At 32.9% G+C, this 25,496-nt stretch overlaps 3 protein-coding genes across 4 annotated transcripts in view; 1 reads left to right on the forward strand and 2 right to left on the reverse strand.

Annotated features, from left to right (window-relative positions):
- The window catches only part of LOC108745060, a 232,298-nt gene extending 218,542 nt beyond the window's left edge, over nucleotides 1–13,756 (reverse strand). For both annotated transcript variants that reach the window (XM_025977230.1, XM_025977228.1), the window contains exon 1: nucleotides 13,446–13,756. The gene's annotated coding sequence lies outside the window, so the exon portion shown is untranslated. The remainder of the gene's footprint in view (nucleotides 1–13,445) is intronic.
- A 5,267-nt stretch (nucleotides 13,757–19,023) lies between these two features.
- Nucleotides 19,024–20,573, reverse strand: LOC108745009 (immunoglobulin-binding protein 1). The gene is made up of 2 exons (XM_018481011.2): nucleotides 20,324–20,573; nucleotides 19,024–20,262 (listed from the first exon to the last, which is right to left on the reverse strand). The coding sequence occupies exons 1-2, from the start codon at nucleotides 20,441–20,443 to the stop codon at nucleotides 19,342–19,344; spliced, it is 1,041 nt and encodes a 346-aa protein (XP_018336513.1). The 5' UTR covers nucleotides 20,444–20,573; the 3' UTR covers nucleotides 19,024–19,341.
- A 220-nt stretch (nucleotides 20,574–20,793) lies between these two features.
- On the forward strand, nucleotides 20,794–23,476 carry LOC108745091 (NADH dehydrogenase [ubiquinone] flavoprotein 1, mitochondrial). Its single transcript, XM_018481159.2, has 7 exons — nucleotides 20,794–20,946; nucleotides 21,011–21,241; nucleotides 21,299–21,591; nucleotides 21,658–21,888; nucleotides 21,955–22,187; nucleotides 22,272–22,444; nucleotides 22,883–23,476. Exons 1-7 carry the CDS (start codon nucleotides 20,892–20,894, stop codon nucleotides 23,116–23,118), a joined length of 1,452 nt encoding a protein of 483 aa, XP_018336661.1. The 5' UTR covers nucleotides 20,794–20,891; the 3' UTR covers nucleotides 23,119–23,476.
- Nucleotides 23,477–25,496: the final 2,020 nt, after the last annotated feature.

A 25,496-nucleotide genomic window follows, 5' to 3' on the forward strand; every position in this document is an offset into this window, starting at 1 on the left:
ACAATAATACATTTCCATTTACCTCCTTCTCTATATCCATACAAAATATCTATCAAACAAATAAAATTAAAATTTTCTTTTGAAAAATGAAACCATTCCATCAGTATTTTCTTATGACGTTGTTACGTTCAACTATCGTCAGTAAACCGACTTTACAGACAACCGATTTTTGTCTCCAATTTTTGTGTTAGCACTAACACTATTTTGTCTTCCTCAATCTAAATTATCTCCAATCAGTTAATTTACAGTTTACTATCCTTAAAAGTAATTTTGTTATTACGAAAGAATCGATTGGGTGTAATAAAAACCTTGAGCTACCGAACGTGTATGTGGTATATAATTGAAGTTTAACGTCAATCAGTTTTATCATAAGACAAAAGAAACAAGAGAAAGCTGGACAGCCACCCACAACAATATTTTTCTATTAGGTATTCACCTTCTGGCCTTCCTTATCGTTACTGACTCATTGAACGGGACAACAACTGGTTTCCACCTACCCACCTCTTCATTAGCGAATAAGTAATTCTTGGCAATTACCTGTACACCTACCCATAGACTTCATACTCGTATTTATCTAATTAGCGATACGGCACAAATCAAACATGGTAATATTATGAAGGGAAAAGAAACTCTTTAACAAGATAATAATCGCTTAACATGGTTTACATAAATGTTAATGCGTTACTCAACAAGTCACTTTATACAGTAACCTTTACACAAATGGGCATAGGTACCCTTTGTAGAATATGGTAAATCACTTGTTTTCATATTGATGAATTTTACGTAGGTATATCAATCAGAATAAGAATCTTCAGCACATCAAGAGGACGCGGACGTCATATTTGATTTGGATAATTTTTAAATGATTAAAAGGTCGATTCCTGTAGATCTTAACATATTTAATAACAGTGTGAAGTAACTGTTCCAATAGCTTTCGAAATAAAAAAGTTGTTCCTAATTAAAAGTCAAAAAAAAATATGTAGTTCTTTTAATGATTTTAATACACTTAAGTAATATAATATTCAAATTTAGCGTTCCTGAATTTATTAACATAAGGTCATTAGTCAACAATCCACATCCATAACTTTTTGCGAATAGTAATCTAATCTAGGTCTACCTCTATCTCTCCTAACTCCAGTTTCCGCCTCTAAAATGTATCTGACTAGACCTTCATGCCTGAGAAGGTGTCCTACCAATCTATCTCGCCTATTTCTTATTGACTTCCATAGAATCCTCTGTTCTCGTATTCTTTCTAATACCTCTTCATTATAACACCACATTTCGAACGCTTTTAACCTTTCCTTTTCCGCAGCGCCCACCGTCCATGTATCGCACCCGTACAGCGTCGCGCTCCAAACATACACCTTTAACAACCTTTTTCGAATTTCTACATGAACCGTTTACGAGCATAGAAGTGACTTCTTATTATTGAAGGCCACTCGATCGTGCGCTATCCCCTCCTTAATATCCCTACTACTCCTTCCATCCTGACATATCTGACTTTCTAGATACCTAAAATCAGTCACTTGTTCTAATTGTTCGTCTCCTATCTTTACTTTCGCTCTTTCCCTACTTTTTCTTCCCTTACATACCAGTATTCTAGTTTTTATTTTTTTATTTTGTAGAGTTCCTGAATTAGCTCGAATGAATTCAACTTTGACACCTCAACTCATGGAATAGAATACTATTCAGGACCACTCTCTCTACTTATTTCTTCAATAATTCTCACACTTAGCGCTGTTTGAGACTTTTGATCTACACGCCGAGAACTTCCAGAATCCATAGTTTCAGACAGTTTGACGAAAAACTATTTTCCATAAGGATCTAGCAGAATCCTTTACACTTGAATGAAATTCCTTATTTAAAATAATAATAAGCAAACGAATATGTATCAAGTATTCTAATACAATTTTGTTAGTTATTTATGTAAAAACACTTTCACTCATTTTATTAGGCAACTTTAAGTTGAAGCCGTTGTAGTACCATTTCGAACTGAGTATACTTGAAGTCAATTACCGGATTTAACAAAATTAACCATCCAACTAACTTGCTCTGCTGCAGTAAACAAGGGCATTTAAAAGGATTCGAGCTAATTTTCCGGTCATTACTACTAAAGTTTCAATTTATTTTTAAACTAGCGATGCCTGCTTTGATTTGTTGCAGCTACTTTGTATCTGTCTAAGCGGGCGCTGCTCTGTTTTTTTTCGATTTATATCCATAGAACGTGACAAGTGGGCCGCTTTCTCACTTTTTTCCAGTTGTTTGTATGTTAACAAATTTTCGTGCTTGTAAATGTCAATATCGTGACTACTAACGAACCTTAACGGCGCGATAGTTTGAAATTTATATTAGCTGGCATTTGTTTTTACGTTCGTGATTTTAGAATAAAACTAATCTTCCTGCATAAAATGGTAAACATCGAAATTATTGAATAAAATAATTCGAAGTGATCTGTATTCTGTCGAAACTGTCAGACGCGGATCGCGATTTCGATCTTTTTGGATCTCATCGCGTTTACCGCGCCATTTGTGGCATTTTCATCGAAATTATTATAAAAAAAGTGACATTCGCTTTCAAAAAATTTAAAAAAAATATCCACATCCGTAACTGTTTAAAAAGGAAACTTATCTATTAGCTGTGGTAATTTTAGGCAATTTTCAGAATATCCCCATAAAGCAAGAGCAGGCACACCTGGAAAGGACACCCTGTATATAAATACGGGTACGGTATACCGTTGAATAATCACTCAATAATGTATTATATTATATATCTTCATAAAAGTGCTTTACGTATTTTATCACTTCAGCCCATGACTGATAAAGTAACATTGACTCCGAAGATGCATATACCGTTGTGTACTTAAGTTTTTGATTATGTATCGCTTATATTTTATCCGTATACATAGGTGGGTAGCCGTATAGAGCAGATACTCGCGATGCGGCAATGCTTATATTAGAGGGAGGATATTTTCGATTTTTCCATCAAGTATAGACTTAAGCGAGTGATCAGGGTGGAATAAAAAAGAAGACAACGCATGGAAAGTGTATCCTTGAAAGGATTTTCTTGTAAGACCCGAAGGATTCTGTGGCAGAAGCGCGAGACTCCGCGAAATTGGTTCTTTTATTTGATGCGAATTCTGAATTACCACAATTAAGGTCTTCTACATCGAAGATTTTGGAACGACTCAAAAATGCTACAGTAAAATAGAGTACCAACCCTCGGCTATATTACTAAACATCAGAAAACACGAACAAATCGAAAGCTTTACTAAATTGCTTATATATAACTGAGTCATTTTGTTTTCGTACTTTCAAATGTCAATGTATCTAACATGTAGTAGACTAAGAGTAACAAATACATTTCCTTTTCTAAAATGCCAGTGAGTAGAGCTTTAACATTTTGTGCTTTCAGGGTTTGGAAGGCCCATAATTCGAGCCTACACTTCATAAAAGTGCATTGTAATTTATAATTAAGAGTTTCAAGTTCTTTCAAAGTTCTTACAGCACACTCAAATTGCTTATTAAAAAGTAATTGGAACATATAGAGTTAAAATCATTAGGCTTAGAGATTGGAACTCATTTGATGAGAGCTTTATCTAGTTCTGCTCTGCTCCCCGGCCCATTCTAAGACCAAAGCTGGACAAAGCTCCAGGTCCTAAGCCCAAAGTCTTGAAGGTGCTTTAGTCTTTGATGCTTTAATTTCCTTTAAAATCCAAGCTCTTTAAATTATAAATTACAAAGCACTTTTACGAAGTAATTTGTTTTCCATGATCCACTTAGTTGTTTATGAAATGGTTTGAATTACAGGGTTTCTAAGCCCAGAAAGAACTGGAAGCACATTTTCAATCATATTACAAAAAAACTCTGCCTAAATTCAAACCAGTTATACTTCATTTACTTTCTCTAGCGATGTAGGTACCCGTTCCATGTCTTGGATGCGCGCTGGCAAAATCGTAGGTAGGGAGAAAAAAGCTCATTATATTCTCGACTCTTGTTAATTAAATATACTTTTACATACAGTATCTGGCAAAAGTTTTGTCAAATAATGAATAGTAGTGCGAGTCGAAAACAAGCGTTAAAGCTTTCAGTATGTCTTCAAATATAAATAAACATCTCGTTGATATTTTCATGAGTAAATGGTACCAATAACAGCACATTTGAGCAATGCAATTGTAGTGGATAAAATGGTCAATTTTTCCGTGCAGTACTGTACGGATTATACGCTCCTCACCGGTTAACCTTCCTTTTCTGGCCTAGTGCTATTCTTTTCTACTTTGCGCCGGTCAATCTGAAGGTCACATCGCTACAGAAAGTAAACGAAGTATAATTGGTGTGCTTTTATTTCTCGATCCGATAATTAATCTTCTTTCGTTATTAATTTTATTTAAGGTATTAAACCATTTTAAATTCGTCCAGCACTTCAAGAAACGGGACGAGATTGAGAGGCGGTTTTATATTAAGAAACCTGGAGTCAGTTCAGAGAAATATATATTCATTTATAAACCTTATCAATTATTTATTCTTACTTCGGGCCTACTGCTTTCGAAATAACCGTATGCGTACATTAGGTAAGGAATGAAGACCGAATTTTCTCATTTGGAATATAAAACGATTTTCCATTGTCGACTGTGACTGTGAATTTGATTTTCCTTCGTCGTTCTCGTTAAATAAAAATAAGCTCACGCAGCAACTGTCCCTTACAAGTGGAAAATCAATAGCTACCTCCCGAATTTTGAAGATGATGAAAAGTTCTCTTCGGTGTACAGAATCCCTCCAAACATGAAACGGATCGTAGGGGGAACGGGCAACGAGACGCATCAAAGCACAAAATATATTTAACGGAAATAATTAAACTGGATAATCCCTGAAAATGTATCTGCGTTAATTAATTAATTTACGTTTTAAATTTGAAGCATAATATGCTTCGATTTTATGACGATACAGATAATAGTATACAAACGATATTGACACAAGAATATGAATTAATAAAAATAAAGTAAAAGTTTCTTTAACATAAAAATAGATGAGGAAAAGCTAGATTTAGATGGTAGTCAATTTTATATTTGATTGATATCCTCACCTAAAATACCATAAAATTTGAGTTAAACAGATTTAAGTTTATGATGGTAATTAAGGACAGGAGCGTGGAATGTTAGGACAATGAGGCAAGTAGGAAAATTAGACGATTTAAAAGTAGAGATGGATAGATTAGAATTACGGTTAATTTAGAAATTCGAAAGATTATTAAAGGTATGCATGTTTGGAGCGCGGCGTTGTACGGGTGCGAAACATGGACAGTGGGCGCGGCGGAAAAGGAAAGGTTAGAAGCCTTCGAAATGTGGTGTTATAGGCGAATGATGACGATAATGTGGGTAGAAAAAGTTAGAAATGAAGAGGTATTGGAAAGAGTAGGAGAACAGAGGACTCTATGGAAGTCAATAAAAAATAGGCGAGATAGGCTGGTAGGACACCTTTCCAGGCATGAAGGTCTGGTTAGAGACTTATTAGAGGCAAAAACAGGATCCAACAGGAGTAGAGGTAGACCTAGATTAGATTACTGTTCGCAAATAGTTAAGGATGTGGGTTTTTCTAGTTTTAGGGAAATGCGATGTTTAGCTCAGGATAGGAAAGAGTAGAGGTACGTGTTCAACCAGTCTTAGGACTGACAACCTTATGATGATAATGATGAATTAGGGACAGTCTGTTTTTATCTTATTTATTGATTCCCTCTACTTTCTAATATTGTGAATTAGGTAATAAATTGTACAGAAAAACGAGACGTACAAAATAAAACAGAGTTTTAATGTTCTACTATATTTAATTTGGTTAGGCAATATAGGATGATATAAATTGGACTCCAGACTTACGCAAAATCCCCAAATTCAATACAGCTCGTTCATGTATTCTATTTATAATCACGAAACCTTCGTTCGTTTTCATTATATTAAAACCTATACATTTTGCGTCTACCCATTTTAAGCTAAACTACTGATATTCCAATAATTACGAAAGCAATAATGTGGAGCAAGGCAATGTAAACTAAGCGCCAAATAAAACTATCACGTCAATAAATTCTGAATCTAGGATCAATTATATGAATGTATAACCGATAGACTTACTGGTATGAATTTTACAAAACAGTCCTTATTGGTACAAAACAAAGCAATTTTTATAATGCAGGTTTGTACCAGCAAGGTGACTCATTGGACAATTTTTGTTGGGAACAAATGATTAAAGTAAACAGGCTATTTTTAAATTGATATCCAAGCTGCTCGCTTCATTTTAAATGCAAAGTGTAACAGTAATAAATGAGTCACGTCAGCGAAATGCAAAATCCATGAAATATTTATATATACACTTTGAAATGAAAAAGAAACTGAATAAAATTTATGTAACAATAACGCACAACAAACTATGCTAACTAATATTACAAATGCCTTTTGTCTATTTGTTTGTTCGTTTTCTTGTTTGTTTGTTTGTTTGTTTGCTACCATTTCATGCCTTAAGTGCTCAACCGACCATCATGAAATTTTGGACATACATTTTTAGGAGTACATAAAAGGACATAGGGTACCTTTTATCCAGAAAAAATACCATACCCGAGGGTTAGAAAGATTAGTTTTGCATGGTCTTCGACGATCTTTGATACGCATTCAGGGAGAGTAAATGTCATTTAATTAAGAATGGTTGGGAGGTACAATCGGAGACAAGAGTACATAAAAATAGAAATTCGTGATTAATTAGGTTTTGCAGCATATCATGAGGTAAATAAATACTATCTATACTAAAAAAAAGTATATGGTTTGAGAGAAAATTTGGAATTTGACCAAAAACTTTGAATAAAATAAGAAATAACGAATAATATGGAAAATTTTTAACTGACTTTTGGCAGTGAATATGCCTTGATTTCAACTTCGAAACAAAAAAATATTTAGTTTCAATCTCTATTAATAATGAGCGTAAAACTTTTTAATATGTTTAAATAATAATTAAAACTTTAAAATTGCATTTATTTCAGACAATTATAAATATTATCATTATATTATCAAGTAAAAACGAGATTTTCAGCTAATTTTTCATTTTTTCCTCGATAACCATTTAGTGAATTTGAATAACCTTACGCTAAAGTGATTCTCCAGAGTTCAAGTTACTTATTATAAAAGTTTGAAATTTCTGGTAGCTTTTTTTCTGTTAATAAAAATAAATTTAATCTGTTCGGTTAACGAATCTCCATAAAATGACGTGTAAAATTACAATTTTTTAAAATTTCAATAACTTTTTAACGGTTTAGTGAATCGATTTGTAATTTTTACAGGAGTTTTAGAATTGAATGAGGAACGTTCTTCCAAATTTTTATTTGTCTCGTAGCATTTTGACATACCTCCCAAACATCCTTAAACCATATTTATAATATTACAAAATTATTATAATTTGTGTAAAATTTAATTTTTTATGTTCAAGCCTTAATACTCAAGTTCATCATAAAGTCTTACGTACTAGGGTTTGGGAAAACTCCGTGTTTTAGTTCCCACTGTAAGAGTATGTTACAAAGTCTGAATTCAATTTTAATCATGTCAAGTTAGATTTACCTTCAGGGCATTAAAACAGCTTAATCTAAAAGCAACAATTACCACTGCTGATATACTATATCTAATCGTAAATGTAAGTTGTAACTAGAAAAGTCATTACTGCAGTCTCAGTGGAACAGTCATGCAATAAACTAATATTCTTCTTTGGTAACGATCGCGCAAATTCACGTTCGGTTTGATCTTAAAACTACTGCAGTAATTAACCTTTCGCAAAATTAAATTGGGGCAAGATGATATGTACATACGTGTCTACATAATACGTATATATGTATTATAGCTTCTAAAGACCTACTAATAGCATTTATTAGATGACTAACCAATGACCCTGACCAGCAATAAGCCTTTTGAAATTTACAGGTTGGTTTGTTTAACATTAACGGCAAGCATATGAGCATATCGATCCACGAAATTGAACCAAAAGTCAAAGTTCATCGAAAATGATGGACATTTATAAGGATAAAGTTTCAGGTGTTACGTTTGGAAGACGCACAAAATCAGTAGGTACAAGTAAAGTTAAAAATAAACTGTATTTATTGCTGCGTAATTCAGTCAATGTTACCTACAATTGAAGCTTGAACAGACAAGACAAAAAGGAAAAAAAAACACAGTTGTCAACCGTTGGTCGATCGATCTGGTAACCTCGGTCCAACAACACGCATTGCCATGAAGCTTACATTGTGAAAGTATTATGTTAAATTTAAAGCTATTGTGTGGCTTCCCAACAAACCACAAAATGCTAAGTCAATAAATAGGCAAAACTTTGACGAAGTACCTATTCATCTATCTGTGACTCTAGAACACTCTGTAGCATCAAGGATTTATTATCAAGACAGCACAAAGGTGTCTATAGCTAGTTTCAAATCTCATGAGCCTTCACATTCGCCAAACGCGGATCCTACCATGAGTGCATTATAAAAATATTGACTGGGCTATTAATCATTTGTCTCACTATTTAACCAGGGATGGAGCTGCAGATAAACTGTACGCAGTGGGTGGAGTTTTGTCACAAGGCCAAGGTTCATGACATTCTAAACGACCTCTACACATACATTGCACACATTTAGACAATAAACACTTACATATGGTCGATCGATCTAGTAACCTCGGTCCAACAACACGCATTATTATCAAGACAGCACAAAGGTGCCTGTCAATAAATAGGCAAAGTTTTGACCAAGAACTTATTCATCTATCAAATTTTAAGTCCTATAACTCTAGAACACCCTGTAGCATCCAAGACACCACAATAGTGCCTACAGCTACTTTCAAATCTCATGAGCCTTTGCATGCGCCAGAGGCGAGCCTTACGATGGGTGGATTATAAAAATATTGAATCGGCTATTAATCATTTGTCTCACTATATTACCAGGGATGGAGCTGCAGATAAACTGTACGAAGTGGGTGGAGTTTTGTCCCAAGGCCAAGGTTCATGACATGCTGAACGACCTCTACACATACATTGCACACATATAGACAATAAACACTTACATATGCATACGTACTTGTGTACTTACTAAGCATTCGTCTGATCATGAAAAGAAAATGCATATGGCGTGCAAAAGTGAAACAAAAGGTTTTGTTGCCCCATTTTTAGTTTATTGCCACCGTATAAACCGGTTGGAGTCGCACACTATCTCTGCACCCACACTATAGTTCGTGACTTCTTCTCTCACACACACATACACACACCAATTCACATACATAATATCTACACATAATGGCCTGTATTGTCATGAAGCTCAACATGAAATCGCGTAGTAGAGTAAGTACTCTGTTACTGTAATGACTACTTAACGTAGGTGCCTACCTCTCTTTAGTACCTATTGATACACCTATTTACAATTCTGTCCTTCGAAAATCATACCAGTGATAACAACTTAACAACGGATTCGACGACAGTTTACACCTAATTATCGATAATGTATCTTTCTATGTGTTATTGTATTCCACCCTCGTTAATCAGTATCCTACACCCTTTAGAGACATGCAATGCTCAATTATAAAACTACGAACTTTGGAAGATTTAACGATAGCAATAGCAATTACTTACGTTTATGAAAAGAAATAACAGACGTATGAAAATCAATAAGGAAAAGAAGAGATAGGATCCTAGTCAGACGTATTACAAATAGAAGAAATGTACATTAGGAATATGGGACGTTATAGTTGTAGTTGTAAAAAGTTACAGCAACAAATTTATGATATATATGCGTATAAGCAAGGAAATTACTAGTTGAAATAATACATATCATTATACTATTTTTAAAGTCAGATAAATACAAAAAAATCAATCCACCCTGTATATACCCTCAAGTTGCTTTCAGTTTTTCCATATGCATAATATATAAATAATGCACGAATTTTTATGAAGATAGTTAAAATCACATTTCGTTGTAATAGAGAAACACGCAAGCACTTTAAGGGAAGGCGATTAATGCCTTTTTATGAAAATCTCATAAAATCATGAAACCTTAAGACCGTAAAAGGACCATAAAAGCTTAGTTAATGACTTCACAAAACCTGTGAGAAAATTGCAACGTATAAGTACCTACTTCAAATTAAATGTACTAAAAATTGTTTGTCAATTGTAATACTAAAAAATTGTCCTAATGTACCTACCCTTTCCTCTGATCTTTTCTTTTGCTTAATCACAGAATCACGACACAGACTACGAAAAGTTCAGTTATACCAAGCCATAAAAGAAATCTTAAGTAAAGATATTTCCAATATCCAATATTCTAAATAAATGGGAACAAAATATAGCCATTCATAAACATTCTTTTTATACATTACAAATTACAATCGAACTTCTGCAGCCCCTTAACTCGAATTTCTATTGATTTTCTTCGGAAAAATCAACCGCAGCGATAATGAATACCTCAAGCTTTAAATTTTCGTTGAAGCATCTAATATTATACTATGAAAAACAATAAAAAGGCGGTTAGACTAGGATCATAAGATTATGGTAGAAAAAGGCAACACGAACGAAGCTTTTATATTGTATATCAATGTGATCTGAAATAATTTTGTAGCCAAAACTTCTACAACTCAAAAATTTTTACTTTCTTTCTAAAAAGTTAAACTCTAATTTCCTAATTTCTCTAATTGGAGAATCAAGTGCGAATTTTATATTACAAATTGTCCCTTTAACTCGAATTTCTATTGATTTTCTTCGGAAAAATCAACCGCAGCGATAGTAGGGATATAAAGCAGAGGATAGCGCAGGGTCGTGTCGCCTTTAATAAAAAGAACGGTTAACTTAGAAATTCGAAAAAGGTTGTTAAAGGTACTTATATGTTTGGAGCACGGCATTGTACGGGTGCGAAACATGGACAGTGGGCGCGACGGAAAAGAAAAGGTTAGCAACGTTCGAAATGTAGTGTTACAGGCGGATTATGAGGATATCGTGGGTAGAAAAGGTTAGAAATGAAGAGGTATTGGAAAGAATAGGAGAACAGATGACTCTATGGAAGTCAATAAAAAATAGGCGAGATAGGTTGGTAGGACACCTTCTTAGGCATGAAGGTCTAGTCAAGAGACATATTAGAGGCAGAAACAAGAGTTAGGAGGGGTAGAGGTAGACCTAGATTAGATTACTGTTCGCAAATAGTTACGGATATGGGATGTTCTAGTTTTAGGGAAATGCGAAGTTTAGCTCAGGATAGGAAAGAGTGGAGGTACGTGTCCAACCAGTTAATGTTGATGAGCGATAATCAAAAGCTCAAGCTTTAAATTTTTACTGAGGCACACAACATTATATTATGAAAAACAGCAAAAAAGCGGTGAGCTTACAATCATAAGATAATGTAGGAAAAGACAACACGAAGGAAGTATTTATATTGTATGGCAACGTGCTCTGAAATTATATGAGTTATTAGCGGTAGACATGACAGAAATAGTATACATAAAAGCGATGTTTTTCAAAAAAAAGTTAAGAAATTTTCTTTAACTCGATTTTTCTCTAACTCAGGCATAACTGCTAGGAAAGTTTAAATGTGTTTTATTTAAATAGAAGAAGTTAGCCACCCTATTTCACTTTGCAAACCTTCTGTTTTACCAATTTTAGTATTACCAAAGAAGTATTGAAAAACTGAACCCTCTAAATTATGCCCAGTATAAAAGGGTCACTGTTCATATTGTTCGGTGTCAAGCTCCATTGTTTGAAAACCGAATAGCACACATTTCTAGCCCACCAACGACATAATACTCACCTAATATCTCGAGTTTTATGCAGTTTCCGTATTATTGACTGAGCTTTATGTGCCTGCTATATTACGTATACGAGTTCTCGGAAGTAAAACGTTTTTGTGCGACGGCAACGTTGGCAAAAAAGTCCCGCATATAAAGGACACGAAAAAGTAACGAATTCGGAATTCATTTCGAGATCAAGAGGAGAGACCCGTGATTATCTCCCGTTTCCTGGTCATAAACGGAGTGGAAACGATGAAAGAAAATTATTCATTTGAGCGTCAACGCAAAATATCGGCTCTCGTAATAAACTGGCATTTATTTCCTCCTTTTCTACTTACAGCTGAACTTATTGATTTATAACGTTTATAATTTATACCAATTGAACATGTGCCGGCCGTTATTTTGGAGATTTCAATAATTAAATATCTTTTACAACGTATAAAGTACCAAGTACAGCTAGTTCAAAATGTCATGAGCCATTACACGAGCACGAGAGATGGGCTTTAGAGCTATCGATACAACGTACCATTTTTACGCTCCGTTTCGGTACGTTATAACCGATTTTTACTGTACCACCTACTCCGAACTGAATAGGGTATTACAAAGGTTGAAAGTATTTCCAACGATGCGAAAGGATACTATGATATTAATTAATGATTTCCTAATAATAATTAATTAATGATTAACTAATTAATACTACTCAATTGTTTTTCTTTTGCAAATACTCTACTCATTGAATGCTTTATCGGTTTATTGAGTTTCAAGCAATAATTGAATAAAGACCTCTACACCTACCTTTCCTCCAATATGTAAATTCTTATAACTACAAATATTTGAACAAACAATTCCAGAAGTATTAAAAATTCCTACAGAAATTAAATAAACGAAAAGTAGATTTATCTTTACTTTTCTTGCTGAATATAAAAATAACCGATTTCCATCAATTGAAAAACCTCTTTCCTACACTTTAGACTTTTTTACATACTATTCACTGTATGTTTAAAATATTTTACTCCGACAGCTTTTTAGTCTTTCGCGCTTTCACGATAAAAATGCGAAGGTTTTTAATCTACTAGGCATCAAGATAGTGAGATAATCTTTTGCTAAAAATAATATGGTATTTTACCTCGAATAATACGATATTTTTTACTGCTGCAAAACCAAAAAGAACCTTCTAAATTAACGTAATTTTTTTAAACAAAAAGAAACTAATCAAAAATTGCTTCGGGTACCTAGAAAAATTGTTTTTCTACACTCGGTTAGGTGTAATGTACAAATAATAAAGAGGAGCCAATGATTTTATTCATGTATTATTTATCAGAACGTTTTTTTAACAACTTTGTTTAAATTAATTAATTTCAGTTATAAATTGTTTGCAGCAATACTTTTATCATGAACATTTTTATAATTATGAGTAACAGGAATATACAAAAAGTTTGTAAGTCATTTTCTATTTTAAAAACTTAAGTAATTAAAACTTTAATTTGCTAAATACTTCATTCTGTACATATAAATATATTTATGTATGTTACTCATTGTAGATAAATATAAAAATTTCTAGAAATATGTAGTATTTCTTAGCATTAGTTAAAGTTTAAAAATCACAAGAAGAAAATTGTACGTTTTGGCCTTACAAGCAGTAATCATCGTCAATTTATCGACTTACCCGTATGTTAAAGAGGGGTCGCGATCGCCTCCTGCTGAGGACATAAATTAAAGTTAAACCAAAAATAAAAACAGAACAGAAACACCAACTTCACGAAAGCACAAACTAAAGTATCTAGAAATAGACGCGCCGCGCCGCGCCGCGTCGGTAACCACCTGATAACACCGACGACAACGGTGGAAAATGTAACAGGCCGAGATGTGAAAATATAAACACGCTACACCACGTTAAACTACATACATAAACAACCGCTTTCGCCACGCCGATCCGAGCAGCAAGCACACTTATTATGTAACACGTATCGAAAGCGACTAACCAGTTTCCAAGCATTTTCCCACCGTCGCGGCGCGGGCCGGAAAGTGAGGGGAACGGCGTCGCACAGTGGACTCAAACGTAAGAAAGTTACGGACAAGCGCGAACAGTACTCGTATCATTCATTAAAGCTTACTGGTCTATTAAAAGCTTTACAGTGGAGACGTAAACGGGGAAGATGGGGGTAGGAAAAGCTTCATGCGGAAAATCAAAAACAATAAGAATTAGTCGCATTTTTTGTCAGTACAGCACGCCCTACAATTTTCCACCTTTTAACCTCACAGGATAATAGAATATGCCAAATTTTCGCTCAGTTATCTTGTTTTGTTATTTCAGTTTTTGATACGATCTATTTTCTTTTTTCATCAGATCCAATTATATACACTGTTACTGCAGTTACAATTTGAAACTTGAGGTATACTATCCCTTAAACCATTTTTTTTGCCCATCGCATACATTTTAATAGTTTTTAGTCATACTGACATCATTATTTTGAGAAAATGAATAAATGCATAATTCAGTTTTGTATTTAAGTAAAAATATGCATCTTTTGTGATTTGAATATATCAGATATACTATCGTAGTTTCAGCACCAAAAAGTCTATAAAACTTTATTTTGAGAACTTAGAAAAAGAAAGACAATTTCTCTGCTTCCATTTTCTGTTATTCCATAGTCATTTGATTTAACATTATTTAAAAGGATAAAAAAAATCTAAAACACTCATTAGACTTCCACAATCTTTTACTCTCTTGACGATCGTTTCGCCAATTTGAGACTTCTTCAAAGATGCACTAATTTTAACTCTAACGGATACTAATTCTATTTCACTATATAGCGTAGCACTAAGTATTTATAGCTTAAATGGACACAAAGGAATGAAGTTCAGCGGTTGAGTTCTATTTGATCCTATTGATCCTGTTTTCTTATCATTTAGAAATGAGAAGTAAGGGAACAGAGGTCACTACGGAGGTCAATAAGAAATAAGCTAGATAAGATAGTAGAACACTTTCCCAGACATGAAAGGTTAGTTAGAGACATATTAGAAGGAAATGGAGAGGCAGACCTGGATTAGATTACTGTTCACAAACAGTTAAGGATGTGGGATGTTTTAGTTTTAGGAAAATGCGAAGATTAGCTCAGGATAGGAAAGAGTGGAGGTGCGTGTCCAACCAGTCTTAGGACTAACAACCTTATGCTGATAATCATGACGATAATTTGATCATTCACAGTAGTAGAATTAAATAGTTGTCATCATTCCTTCACTTCTTACTCTAGTTATAATCACTTCAATATATAAGTGGAATTATAATCCATTAGATTTAATAACTATGGTGTATCTTCTAAAACTCGTCAAAAGAATAAGAGATTAGGGAAGTTTAATTATTGTTTTACTTACAATGGTAATGGACTTCACTCAAGTACAACTAGAATCAATTAATTATGGAAATCAAGTTTAGACAAACTTTATTTGAAATTAAATGAATGTAACTTCAAGTCCAAACGAATGACTTGATGGACTACCAAAACTTTACAAACGCGTCATTATTGTTTATAAAAACAATGAACTGAAAGACCTACATTTCTACTTAAGGATTACATTAACATTGTGTTAGAAAAATAGAAAGTAGGAGACTGTGGCAAAAGTACAATTGCAATGATATAATTACAGTTTAGTTTAAGGTCACGTATTTCTCCCATGTCATTCGTGGGCATCTATATGATAAATTGGGCCCATTTGAGCTCGGTTTCTACTTTAATCGACTCGAAATATTTAAAGCATTATCTGTTATCATCAACAGCAAACACATCTTTTAACTAAACTCCTAAATAGAGCTTCCTACTCAGTACGTAAAGTACGGAATGTAAAATTATAATTATGACGATCACGAATGTAAGATTGAAGAAACTGATATAATCTGAAAATAAAATCTGTAAACTCAGACGACTGTAGCCATAATGTACCAGCTTACCTATAACGAAGCAGTACGCTATATTTGAACGATGAACATGAGTGCAATAATAGTAAAAGAAAAACTTTATGTGTAGACATAAAGTTGCTGTAATACGAGCGATAGGAAATGGAGAGAGAAAGTGGTATTGTAAGACATTTAGGAAAATCTTATTTTTGATTCAGTATAAAGTATTAGAAATTTCATTTATGAGACCCTGTTGCTAGTAGAGCACCTTTTGAGACATGAAACATTAACTACAGACTTATTAGAATCAGAAATAGGAATCAAGGGGAAGGCCTACATTAAACTACTGTTCCCAAATAGTAATAAGGACGTGGAATGTTTGGATCAATAAAGGAATAGTTGGAAGTCCGTGTTCTGGCAGTCTTCAGAGTGACGACATTATGATTTTGACGATATTAAAACAATATGTAAAACCTACAACAATAATCATCGTTAAATTTCACGTACTTTTTCACGCAATGTTGAATCTAGGATTGTAACCAAGAAGAAAATTCTTATACCTGAAAAGCATAGTTTTCTCCCACCCTGTGCGTTTTAGATAAAGCTCTATGTACAGTTTACAACTTAAAACATGTCCACTAAAAGAAAATCTAATTCTAACTACATTAATTTTGACATTTTAGAACCATACTGAAAATTTTGCTTCGCAAGGCGTTAATTTTAATGAAAACTGCAAATTAAATCAAAACTAATTGAAAAAGCTTCTATTCCACGAAGAATTATACAAAAAAAATTGCACCAGCAAGCACGACGATGATGCTACTTAAAAAGTTTGCGAATTCAAAGATAGATCAAATGAAAAGTAGTTTTAGCGATAAAACATCTTTTTAATAAGTTCCAATTCAAAATTTAAGTCTTTGATGGAAGCCTTTATTTCATTTCATTCACCAAGTTGTGTTCTTGTCTTAAACTTAATGTGCTATCGACGCATTCTAGGAAGATATTCGCTAATTTAAGGACGTCTTAAACATTGTGCTTTATTTTTTACCCACTGGAATTAAATATCGAATCTAACACTATTACCTATACATTCGTTTATGGTGGTGCAAAACGACCATTTAGTAGTAGTATATCAAAGCTAGCTGACGGAGACGTCAGGGGAAATCTAAGGAAGGAGGTGGAGATAGGAAAAGCTTCGTAGTATCGAAATAACGACGTGGAAAAGTGCGGAAAATCAAAAATAAAGGTTAGTCGCATTTTTCCTCTCAAGATAACAGAAAATGTGATTTTTTTTCTTGTTTCATTATTCCAGTTTTTCGTACGATCTAATTTCTATTTCAACTTCAATATGTAATAGACGAGAAGGGTTGGTAGGACACCTTCTCATGTATGAAGGGCTAATTAGAGACATATTAGAAGTACAAACAGGAGTTAAGAGGAATATAAATAAAGAAATAGTTAAGGATGTGAGGTATTCTAGTTTTAGGGAAATGCGAAGATTAGCTCAAGATAAGAAAGAATGAAGATGCGTGTCCAACCAGTCTCAAGACTGACGACCCTACGATGATAATGAGATTTAGATAAACAATATTAAAAAATTATTCCATCCCAAGAAGTTTCGATTTACCCCCGGTGTAAAAGGTCTGAATTCGGGACTGCTTTCACACAATTTTTTGCTATTTCGTTCCACTGTTCTCTCCCTCTCTCAACATACACCATCACAAAGCGCATGAAAACTGACGGTGCTTCATGGATCCACAGTCATCTTCGGTTAAAAAACAGCATCCACTCGGAGATTCTCCTTGAATTGGTTTTTCTACATGTTCGGATCACTTTTGCTTTTTGCCTTTCAATTTTGTTGTAGATACGGTCACACAAAAAGTGTTTTTCAAAGAAAATTATCATCGTGGGCGTACGATAACGTCTTTACCATGCGTTTTATTTTTATCAAGAACAAGATAATAAAAATGTTTCAAGATCAATAACTTATAAAAATGTTTAGGACCGAAATCAAAATAACTTATGTAAACAAAAATGAACCATCATTTTAAATTTTAATTGTATTAAACCGTTTTATTTTAAGTTTCCTCCTGCCTTATGATTAATTTTTCACCAATTAGCTCAAATTTTATAAATGTACAAGGTTTTGACGACAACTGAAAACAGACGCTAAAAAGCACAGAAATAAAATCAAATAAAAAATGAAAAAATTGGATAAAAATTTTGTAATAGACTGTTTAACATATTTTTTATCTGTTGCGTCATTATTCCGATAATCTATATTTAAATAAATTGATTTTGGCACAAAATCCTGAAGCGTATTTTACCAATTAAAATTGCGAATAATATTTCTGTTTTTTTTCAAATTGTTTGTAAGTATGCGTATGTTTCAGTTATTTCAATTACATAAGTTCAAACTTCTGCAAAAAAGAAAGGCAATTCCGTGATTTTATGTCCCGAATCAATTAATTATTTAGTGATCGAAAATCATTATATCTCTTTAAATGTAAATTTTTCATTCAAATCAATTCCTTTCGCTTAAATTGTTTTGTTATCCATTAAGTACACATATGTTATTTAGTACGAAAAGCATTACGTAAGATTGAAATCAAGATTAATTGTATAAAATTAGTAAGTAAAAGCCCTCTAATGAAGAAGATACACTAATGATTCTACTTGAAATGTTTTACGTACATAAAGTAATAAAAATCCTTACACAAAGGACAACGAAAACAAAGTTTGCCGGAAAGTAGGAAATAAGAGAAGAAATAAATTGTTATAAATAAAATTGTAAATATTATTCATTTTGCAATAAAAATTCATTATAAGGAAATCAGGACCTACGAATCAGGACGAAATAAAAGTATTCGTAAACATAACACCTAGGCAACCCATTTTGCACTTTATTCCCATATATATTTCTTAAGGAAAACTTTTATATCATCGCAACCCCCTAAAAAAAGTAAAAAATAAACTCCTAAACACCATTACCTCCTTACTAATAATTAGTAAATGTTTAGGTATTTATTACAAATCTTAAACTAAAGTTATCCAATGTCAATAAGCACATTTAGTACCAGACTTTATATAAGTAATTAGCTTTTTCTTAGCCACTGCAATCCCTTGGATGTCTGTTTGCAACCCCCGATTAGAATATCATAATAATAATAATAGTAAATAAAACTACTAGATAGATTTTCATAATTTGTTTTTCTTTGGACATTTGGCCCTTATTCCTAATAAGAAATTGCGAAAGTCGCACATCATTTACGAGATACTGCGTAATTCTCTCTTTGTGGGAATAACCTAATTGATAATATTACTATAGTACATTAAAAACATAATTTGATTATTCTAAACAATTTTATTCAATTTCCAATTAATTATCAATACATAGAGACATGTTAAATTACAACTAATTTTGTTGTTACACATTCTTACTCATATTTAAATATTTATAGTACATTGCAATCGAAAAGGTATTAGAAAATTAAAAAAAAGTGTAGTTTCAAATTGTGATGGTACATACATTTCACAGACAAAAAAGTTCATTTATCTTATATCTGGTTCATGTAAAAATTGAAATGAATTATGAACATAAAGAAATAACAAATACGATTAGATATTTAGTCATTTTTTGCGCGTTATTACAACAAAAATCATCAGTTTAACTCCTATTCATACGATTACCCCATCCCCTACGATGGTCGTCTTTAAATTCGTCCATGGCCCTTGCCCTTGCTAATGTTTCTTCATCATCATTTTCAATTTTATTTTCTTTTTCAATTTCATCGCCCTCGTCATTAAGTGACATACCAGCGAGACTTGCTTCTTGCAAAGAGGTAGGACCTGCTGGTTGTTTGCTAGGATCTGGAAAAATTCCCTCCCTAACTCTTTTGTCATAAAATTCTTGTACGGTCATAGTTGGTAGAGAAGGGTACCCAGCTCCAAAAACAGCTTTCTGAACTTCATCTTTTGTAATAATTACTGGTCTAAGAGGTTGCACAGGCATTCTTTTGGGTTTAGACCTTTCATCATTCTTTATACTGGCCATATGTTCTAAAATTGGTTTTTCAATGTCAATGCTCTGCAGTTCATCTATGGCTTCATGAATATATAATTTAAGCATTGTCAGAAAATAGTTTCTCTTTGTTTCTTCATCTACATTCTCATTGGACATGTTTTCTTTCAGTGTTTCCAATTTTGACTGCAGTTCTTTTTTCTCATTAAATCTTTGAATTTTATTAGCACGGGTGTTTGCCATTTCTGCTAATTTCTCCAATTCAGTTCTGTTATCTTGCTCACTGTCAGCTGACCTGTTTTCTGTAGATTTTTTGTAATTGGTTAATCCATAATCTGTGCATCTTTGTAAGAAATCATTGAAATAAACTTCTGCCACATCTACTACTTCTTTGCGATCTCTTGTTGTCAATTTCAAGTTTAAACTCCCCAATAGGGCTGGTAAAAGAAAATATTGCAAATCAGTTGTTGCAACTTCCTCTACTTCTTCATTTCTACTGAATATCCCACTCAATGATACCAAGCGCGTGGCATTTTCTAAAATACTTATGGCTTTCCTTAGATTTGCCTTAAACAATGAAAGGAATATGAAGCTTGTTACTTACTTAACAAAAGATTATACAGAATACCTGAAACTGTGGACTGTTGGAGGGTTCGTTGGTTTTGTTAAGTTCAGTGTACAAGTCTAACCCTTCCTTGAACATATCAGCAAGTGATTCAACATCGTTTGAGGGATCTGATTTTTCCATTTTTCACAAAAATTACTTTCTATTCGATTTACCAGATAGAGTGCAGAATTACAGAACAATTTTGCGTTATATTCAGACAACTTTTTAACGTACTAATTACAAATTATAAACGTCAACTTTTGTAGGTTATGTCACGATTCATGATTGTAAAATAAATAGCCAGGACCGTATTCAATTTTATTCATCGAATCATTTACTATAAATACTATTTCATTCATAACCTGGCAATGTATATAAAAACAGAGACTTTTTATTAGTAAAATATAAAATTCATTGAACATAAATGTATTCTTTTCTATTACCATGATAACATACAATCTGCTCTTAAACCAACCCTGGTTATTAAAATACTATCATGCCTATAACTTGACACATGCTTGACATGTTAACAAAATAAAATATTTATTAATTTATGGATTTCCAGAAGTAATTAAAATCCATTTTATTTATGAAAATGGCCAGTGTTATAGTTCGATGCAGTAATTTAGCAAAAAGTTCTGGAGGTAATGCATAGAAACACTATTAAAATAATACTAATATGGTTACATAATTTGTTGAATGTTACAGGGATTATTGTCCCCATAAATAGTTTACATAAACAAAATTACTGCAACAAACCTCCACCCCCTGGTACTCCTCCACCACAGACCAAAACAACTTTTGGGAAATTATCAGATGAAGATCGTGTGTTTACTAACCTTTATGGAAGGCATGAATGGCGATTGAAGGGGGCGCTTAAGCGAGGAGATTGGTATAAAACTAAAGAAATTTTATGCAAGGGACCTGACTGGATTATAAGTTAGTTATATGAATACTTTTGTAAGAAAAATAGGGATTAAGTTTGATATTCCTTAGATGAGGTCAAAACCTCAGGTCTACGAGGCAGAGGGGGAGCAGGATTCCCCTCTGGAATGAAGTGGTCTTTTATGAACAAACCAGGTGATGGTCGTCCAAAATATTTAGTTGTAAATGCTGATGAAGGTGAACCAGGCACTTGCAAAGATAGGGAGATAATGAGACATGATCCACACAAGTTAGTGGAAGGTTGTTTAATAGCTGGCAGGGCAATCGGAGCCAAAGCTGCATATATTTACATTAGGGGTGAATTTTATAATGAGGCTTCAAACTTACAGGTTGCAATTGCAGAGGTAGATATATAATATTTGTAAATAGATACAAATTTCTACTGTTAACTATACACTTTTACATTGTAGGCATATCAAGCTGGGTTTTTAGGTCGAAATGCATGCTGTTCAGGATATGACTTTGATGTCTTTGTGCAAAGGGGAGCTGGTGCATACATTTGTGGAGAAGAAACTGCTTTGATTGAGTCCATTGAGGGTAAACAGGGAAAACCCAGACTCAAACCACCTTTCCCTGCAGATGTTGGTGTATTTGGTTGTCCAACTACAGTTAACAATGTTGAGACAATAGCAGTTTCGCCAGTAAGTGAACATCACAACAAAATTCACTATGAGGCAATAATAATTTTAATAATGTCTTTGTTTTAGACTATTTGTCGTCGAGGTGGAGCTTGGTTTGCTTCATTTGGAAGAACAAGAAACTCTGGCACTAAACTATTTAATATTTCTGGTCATGTTAATAACCCTTGCACTGTAGAAGAAGAAATGAGTGTACCCATGAAGGAATTAATTGAAAAACATGCCGGAGGTATCATTGGAGGTTGGGACAATTTACTTGGTGTTATACCAGGGGGCTCTTCAACGCCAGTTATACCAAAATCGTAAATATTGTGGTTTTAATGGCTTTAATTGATATTAATCTACATTTGATTAATGATGAATTTTAAATAAAATTTCCATTACAGTGTTTGTGAAAAAGCAATAATGGATTTCGATGGTCTGGTTGCAGTTCAAACAAGTTTAGGAACTGCTGCTTTAATCGTCATGAACAAACAAACAGATATCATTAAAGCTATTGCCAGATTGAGTACATTTTACAAACACGAATCATGTGGACAATGTACCCCATGCAGAGAAGGTAAAAAAATGTTACATTCAAGGAAATTATATTTGAGTTTGAGTAAAAGGACAGACAGAAAGTTTCTGACCATTTATACTTTTTTCCAACTAACTCCAAACATTAAGGTTCTTTGTCTTAACTTTAATCTTTGAATTGCTACCGATTTCTTAAGGAGTAACACGTCTTTAGTTTTCAACATATCTCCAGCTAGCATGACTGGAGAAATACCAAATATATCGGGGATTTACAGTAATATTTAATATGCCGGTCACGTTATGCGGGGTTTCCATTATGTAATGTTCACACTATCGAGTGTTACTATACTTATTTTATCAACTAAATCCTATCTTTTGGCAAATTACGAAACGGTTTCTCTTTTTCTCATTGACAGTAGAGTATTTAATAAAATTACATTATAAAATATGGTATTATTAATGTATCATAATTTTTTTACAGGGGTTGATTGGATGAATAAAATAATGTGGCGCTTTGTGGAAGGAAAAGGAAAACCAGAGGAAATCGACATGTTATGGGAACTGAGTAAAGAAATAGAAGGGCACACTATTTGTGCTTTGGCAGATGGAGCAGCTTGGCCTGTACAGGGACTTATTAGACACTTTAGACCTGAAATCGAAGCTAGAATGAACAAATACAAAGAAGACAAAATTGACGTAAAGGTGGAACGATGTTAATTATTTTTTCCTAATTATACACATAGGCAAAATAATAATTGTAAATGTAATTATTATTTTATAGTTTTTGCTGCTGTGAAATATCATAATAATAAAATTAAATTAATGGCGAGATATTGTATTCCTACCGTGTTGGTTTTTTATTTTGTCTTTCTTAAATTAAAATAAATGTATACTTTATTAATTAAATTTCTAAGTTTTAAGTACGGTTGAAATAAATTAAGGAGAATTAGGTGTAAGGTCAATATTTTTACCGCTAGTACCTGTCAATTTAATTTACCCTGTAACTTAAATACAATGGCAGACATAGTTGTGTTTATGATTGAATAATTAAATAAAATTTTGTGCATCTTTCTAATTTTTTTCTTTTAATACCCCATGCATACCAAGTCGTTATTCAATTATTATGGGGTAAATCGAAAAAATGTAGAAACAAGAATATTTTTTTTACTTAAACTACTAATAAAAAAAGACTTGTGGGCTTCAGTCCATTAGCCAGTAAAGTTACTAGACAGAGTTTCTCCGAGCTGCAGTTTAGTGCAAAGCTGGAGGGTATGGCGGAAGACCCGCTTTAGCAGTGGAATCAGGGTAGCTGGACAGAGACGATGATACGGACGAAATGAAAAATAAAATGTTACTACCCCTGCATTTCTCAAATTTTTAGACAAGAATAGGCCAACTCAAAGTCGATTCTTTTCTCTGCGGTTTAAAATTAGAAAAAAATATATATTTAAGGCTGTTTTATTATATCTTAATTGACCCTGGTGAATATATATGCATATATATATATATCAATTTTAAATTTCAACAGCTTTTTAATTTTTTTTGATACAGTACCCGAATAACTTTTCATATTGTTTTTGTTAGATTTGATGATAGCCAATACGTTGAAATTTAAAGTATATGTGATAAAAGCTGATAATTAATTAAAAACTATCGAAAAATTGGAGATTTACCTAATACAACAAATTGGTTCGGATTAAGTAATGCTTAAAAAAGCTCAGATAAAACACAGGTGATTTAAAAATTATGTGCATGTACACATTTATAAATTTTAAACAGTCAAAAACACATTAAGGTCTTTGCCTACGGTTAGTCGGAATAAATTAATATAATTAATGAATACTAATGAATTTCGAAGGCACCGCTAATTGAAAGAAATTGTAATTGTAACATAAGATACAGCCAATTCCACCAAAATTTAACCTTAAGTTAAACAAACGATTAGCTTATTTAACTGACTTTTACACGGTGCATTTTATTTTCGTCTAGTGTTTCATAGATAGAATCGCAAAGTTTTACCTCGATTTATACCACAAGGTTAGGGAATTCCCACACAAAAATCTAAGGTGCGCAACTCATAATAGAAAGTTTATTAACAATTATTGTTCTGTTTCTCCATTAATAATAATTTATTGCATGAAGTTATCGCAATTAATGTACCTATTATTTGTGAATACAATTTTTAAAACTGAATAGAAAACACAAATTAATCCAATTTTGAACACGGGAGATTAAAAGTAAACGTAAATTTTTTGAGATATTTTAAAACACATCTATTAAAAAATACGGTTTTATGTGGTAATAGTTACAAAACCAAGTATCAAGAAATATTTTATATACGGGATGTTGAAATAAAGAAAATTACGTTATGATAAATGACAGTGTGAAATCAGTTACTTATTTCTTATTTTTTTTGTGCTATGACCGCCTGAAAATGATAGAATTCGTGAACATAGAAGAACCTGACAGTGCAATCTGTTTGACGATATCTCCTCAAATAAATAAGTTAAGAGTAATTTACAGTAAAAATACATGAAAATGTACAGTTTTAAAAGAGCGCATCTAACTTTTTGACTAAAACAAAATCCATTTGACACCCTCGACTACATGTATCAGGGGTAGAAAATGCTGCAGAATCTGACAATGTAATCTGTTTGACGATATCTCCTCAAATAAATAAGTTAAGGGTAATTTACAGTAAAAATACATGAAAATGTACAGTTTTAAAAGAGCGCATCTAAATTTTCGGCTAAAACACAATGTATTTGACACCCTCGACTACATGTATCAGGGGTAGAAAATGCTGTAGAATCTGACAATGTAATCTGTTTGACGATATCTCCTCAAATAAATATGTTAAGGGTAATTTACAGTAAAAATACATGAAAATTTACAGTTTTAAAAAAGCGCATCTAAATTTTTGACCAAAAAATAATCCATTTTACACCCTCGGCTGCATGTATCAGGGGTAGAAAATACTGCAGAATCTGACAGTGTAATCTGTTTGACGATATCTCCTCAAATAAGTAAGTTAAGGGTAATTTACAGTAAAAATACATGAAAATGTACAGTTTTAAAAGAGCGCATCTAAATTT

The sequence above is a fragment of the Agrilus planipennis genome, unplaced genomic scaffold, assembly GCF_000699045.2.
Source record: "Agrilus planipennis isolate EAB-ADULT unplaced genomic scaffold, Apla_2.0 scaffold39, whole genome shotgun sequence".
Lineage (NCBI taxonomy): Eukaryota > Metazoa > Arthropoda > Insecta > Coleoptera > Buprestidae > Agrilus > Agrilus planipennis.

Excerpts from the sequence above, each read along its gene's own strand:
- LOC108745009 (XM_018481011.2), bottom strand. The coding sequence starts at position 20,443 with ATGGAAAAATCAGATCCCTCAAACGATGTTGAATCACTTGCTGATATG. Across the intron at positions 20,263-20,323 it reads CCAACAGTCCACAGTTTCAG|GCAAATCTAAGGAAAGCCAT; the intron begins GTATTCTGTATA and ends TCATTGTTTAAG.
- LOC108745091 (XM_018481159.2), top strand. The coding sequence starts at position 20,892 with ATGAAAATGGCCAGTGTTATAGTTCGATGCAGTAATTTAGCAAAAAGT. Across the intron at positions 21,592-21,657 it reads TACAGGTTGCAATTGCAGAG|GCATATCAAGCTGGGTTTTT; the intron begins GTAGATATATAA and ends TTTACATTGTAG. Across the intron at positions 22,188-22,271 it reads ACGCCAGTTATACCAAAATC|TGTTTGTGAAAAAGCAATAA; the intron begins GTAAATATTGTG and ends TTTCCATTACAG.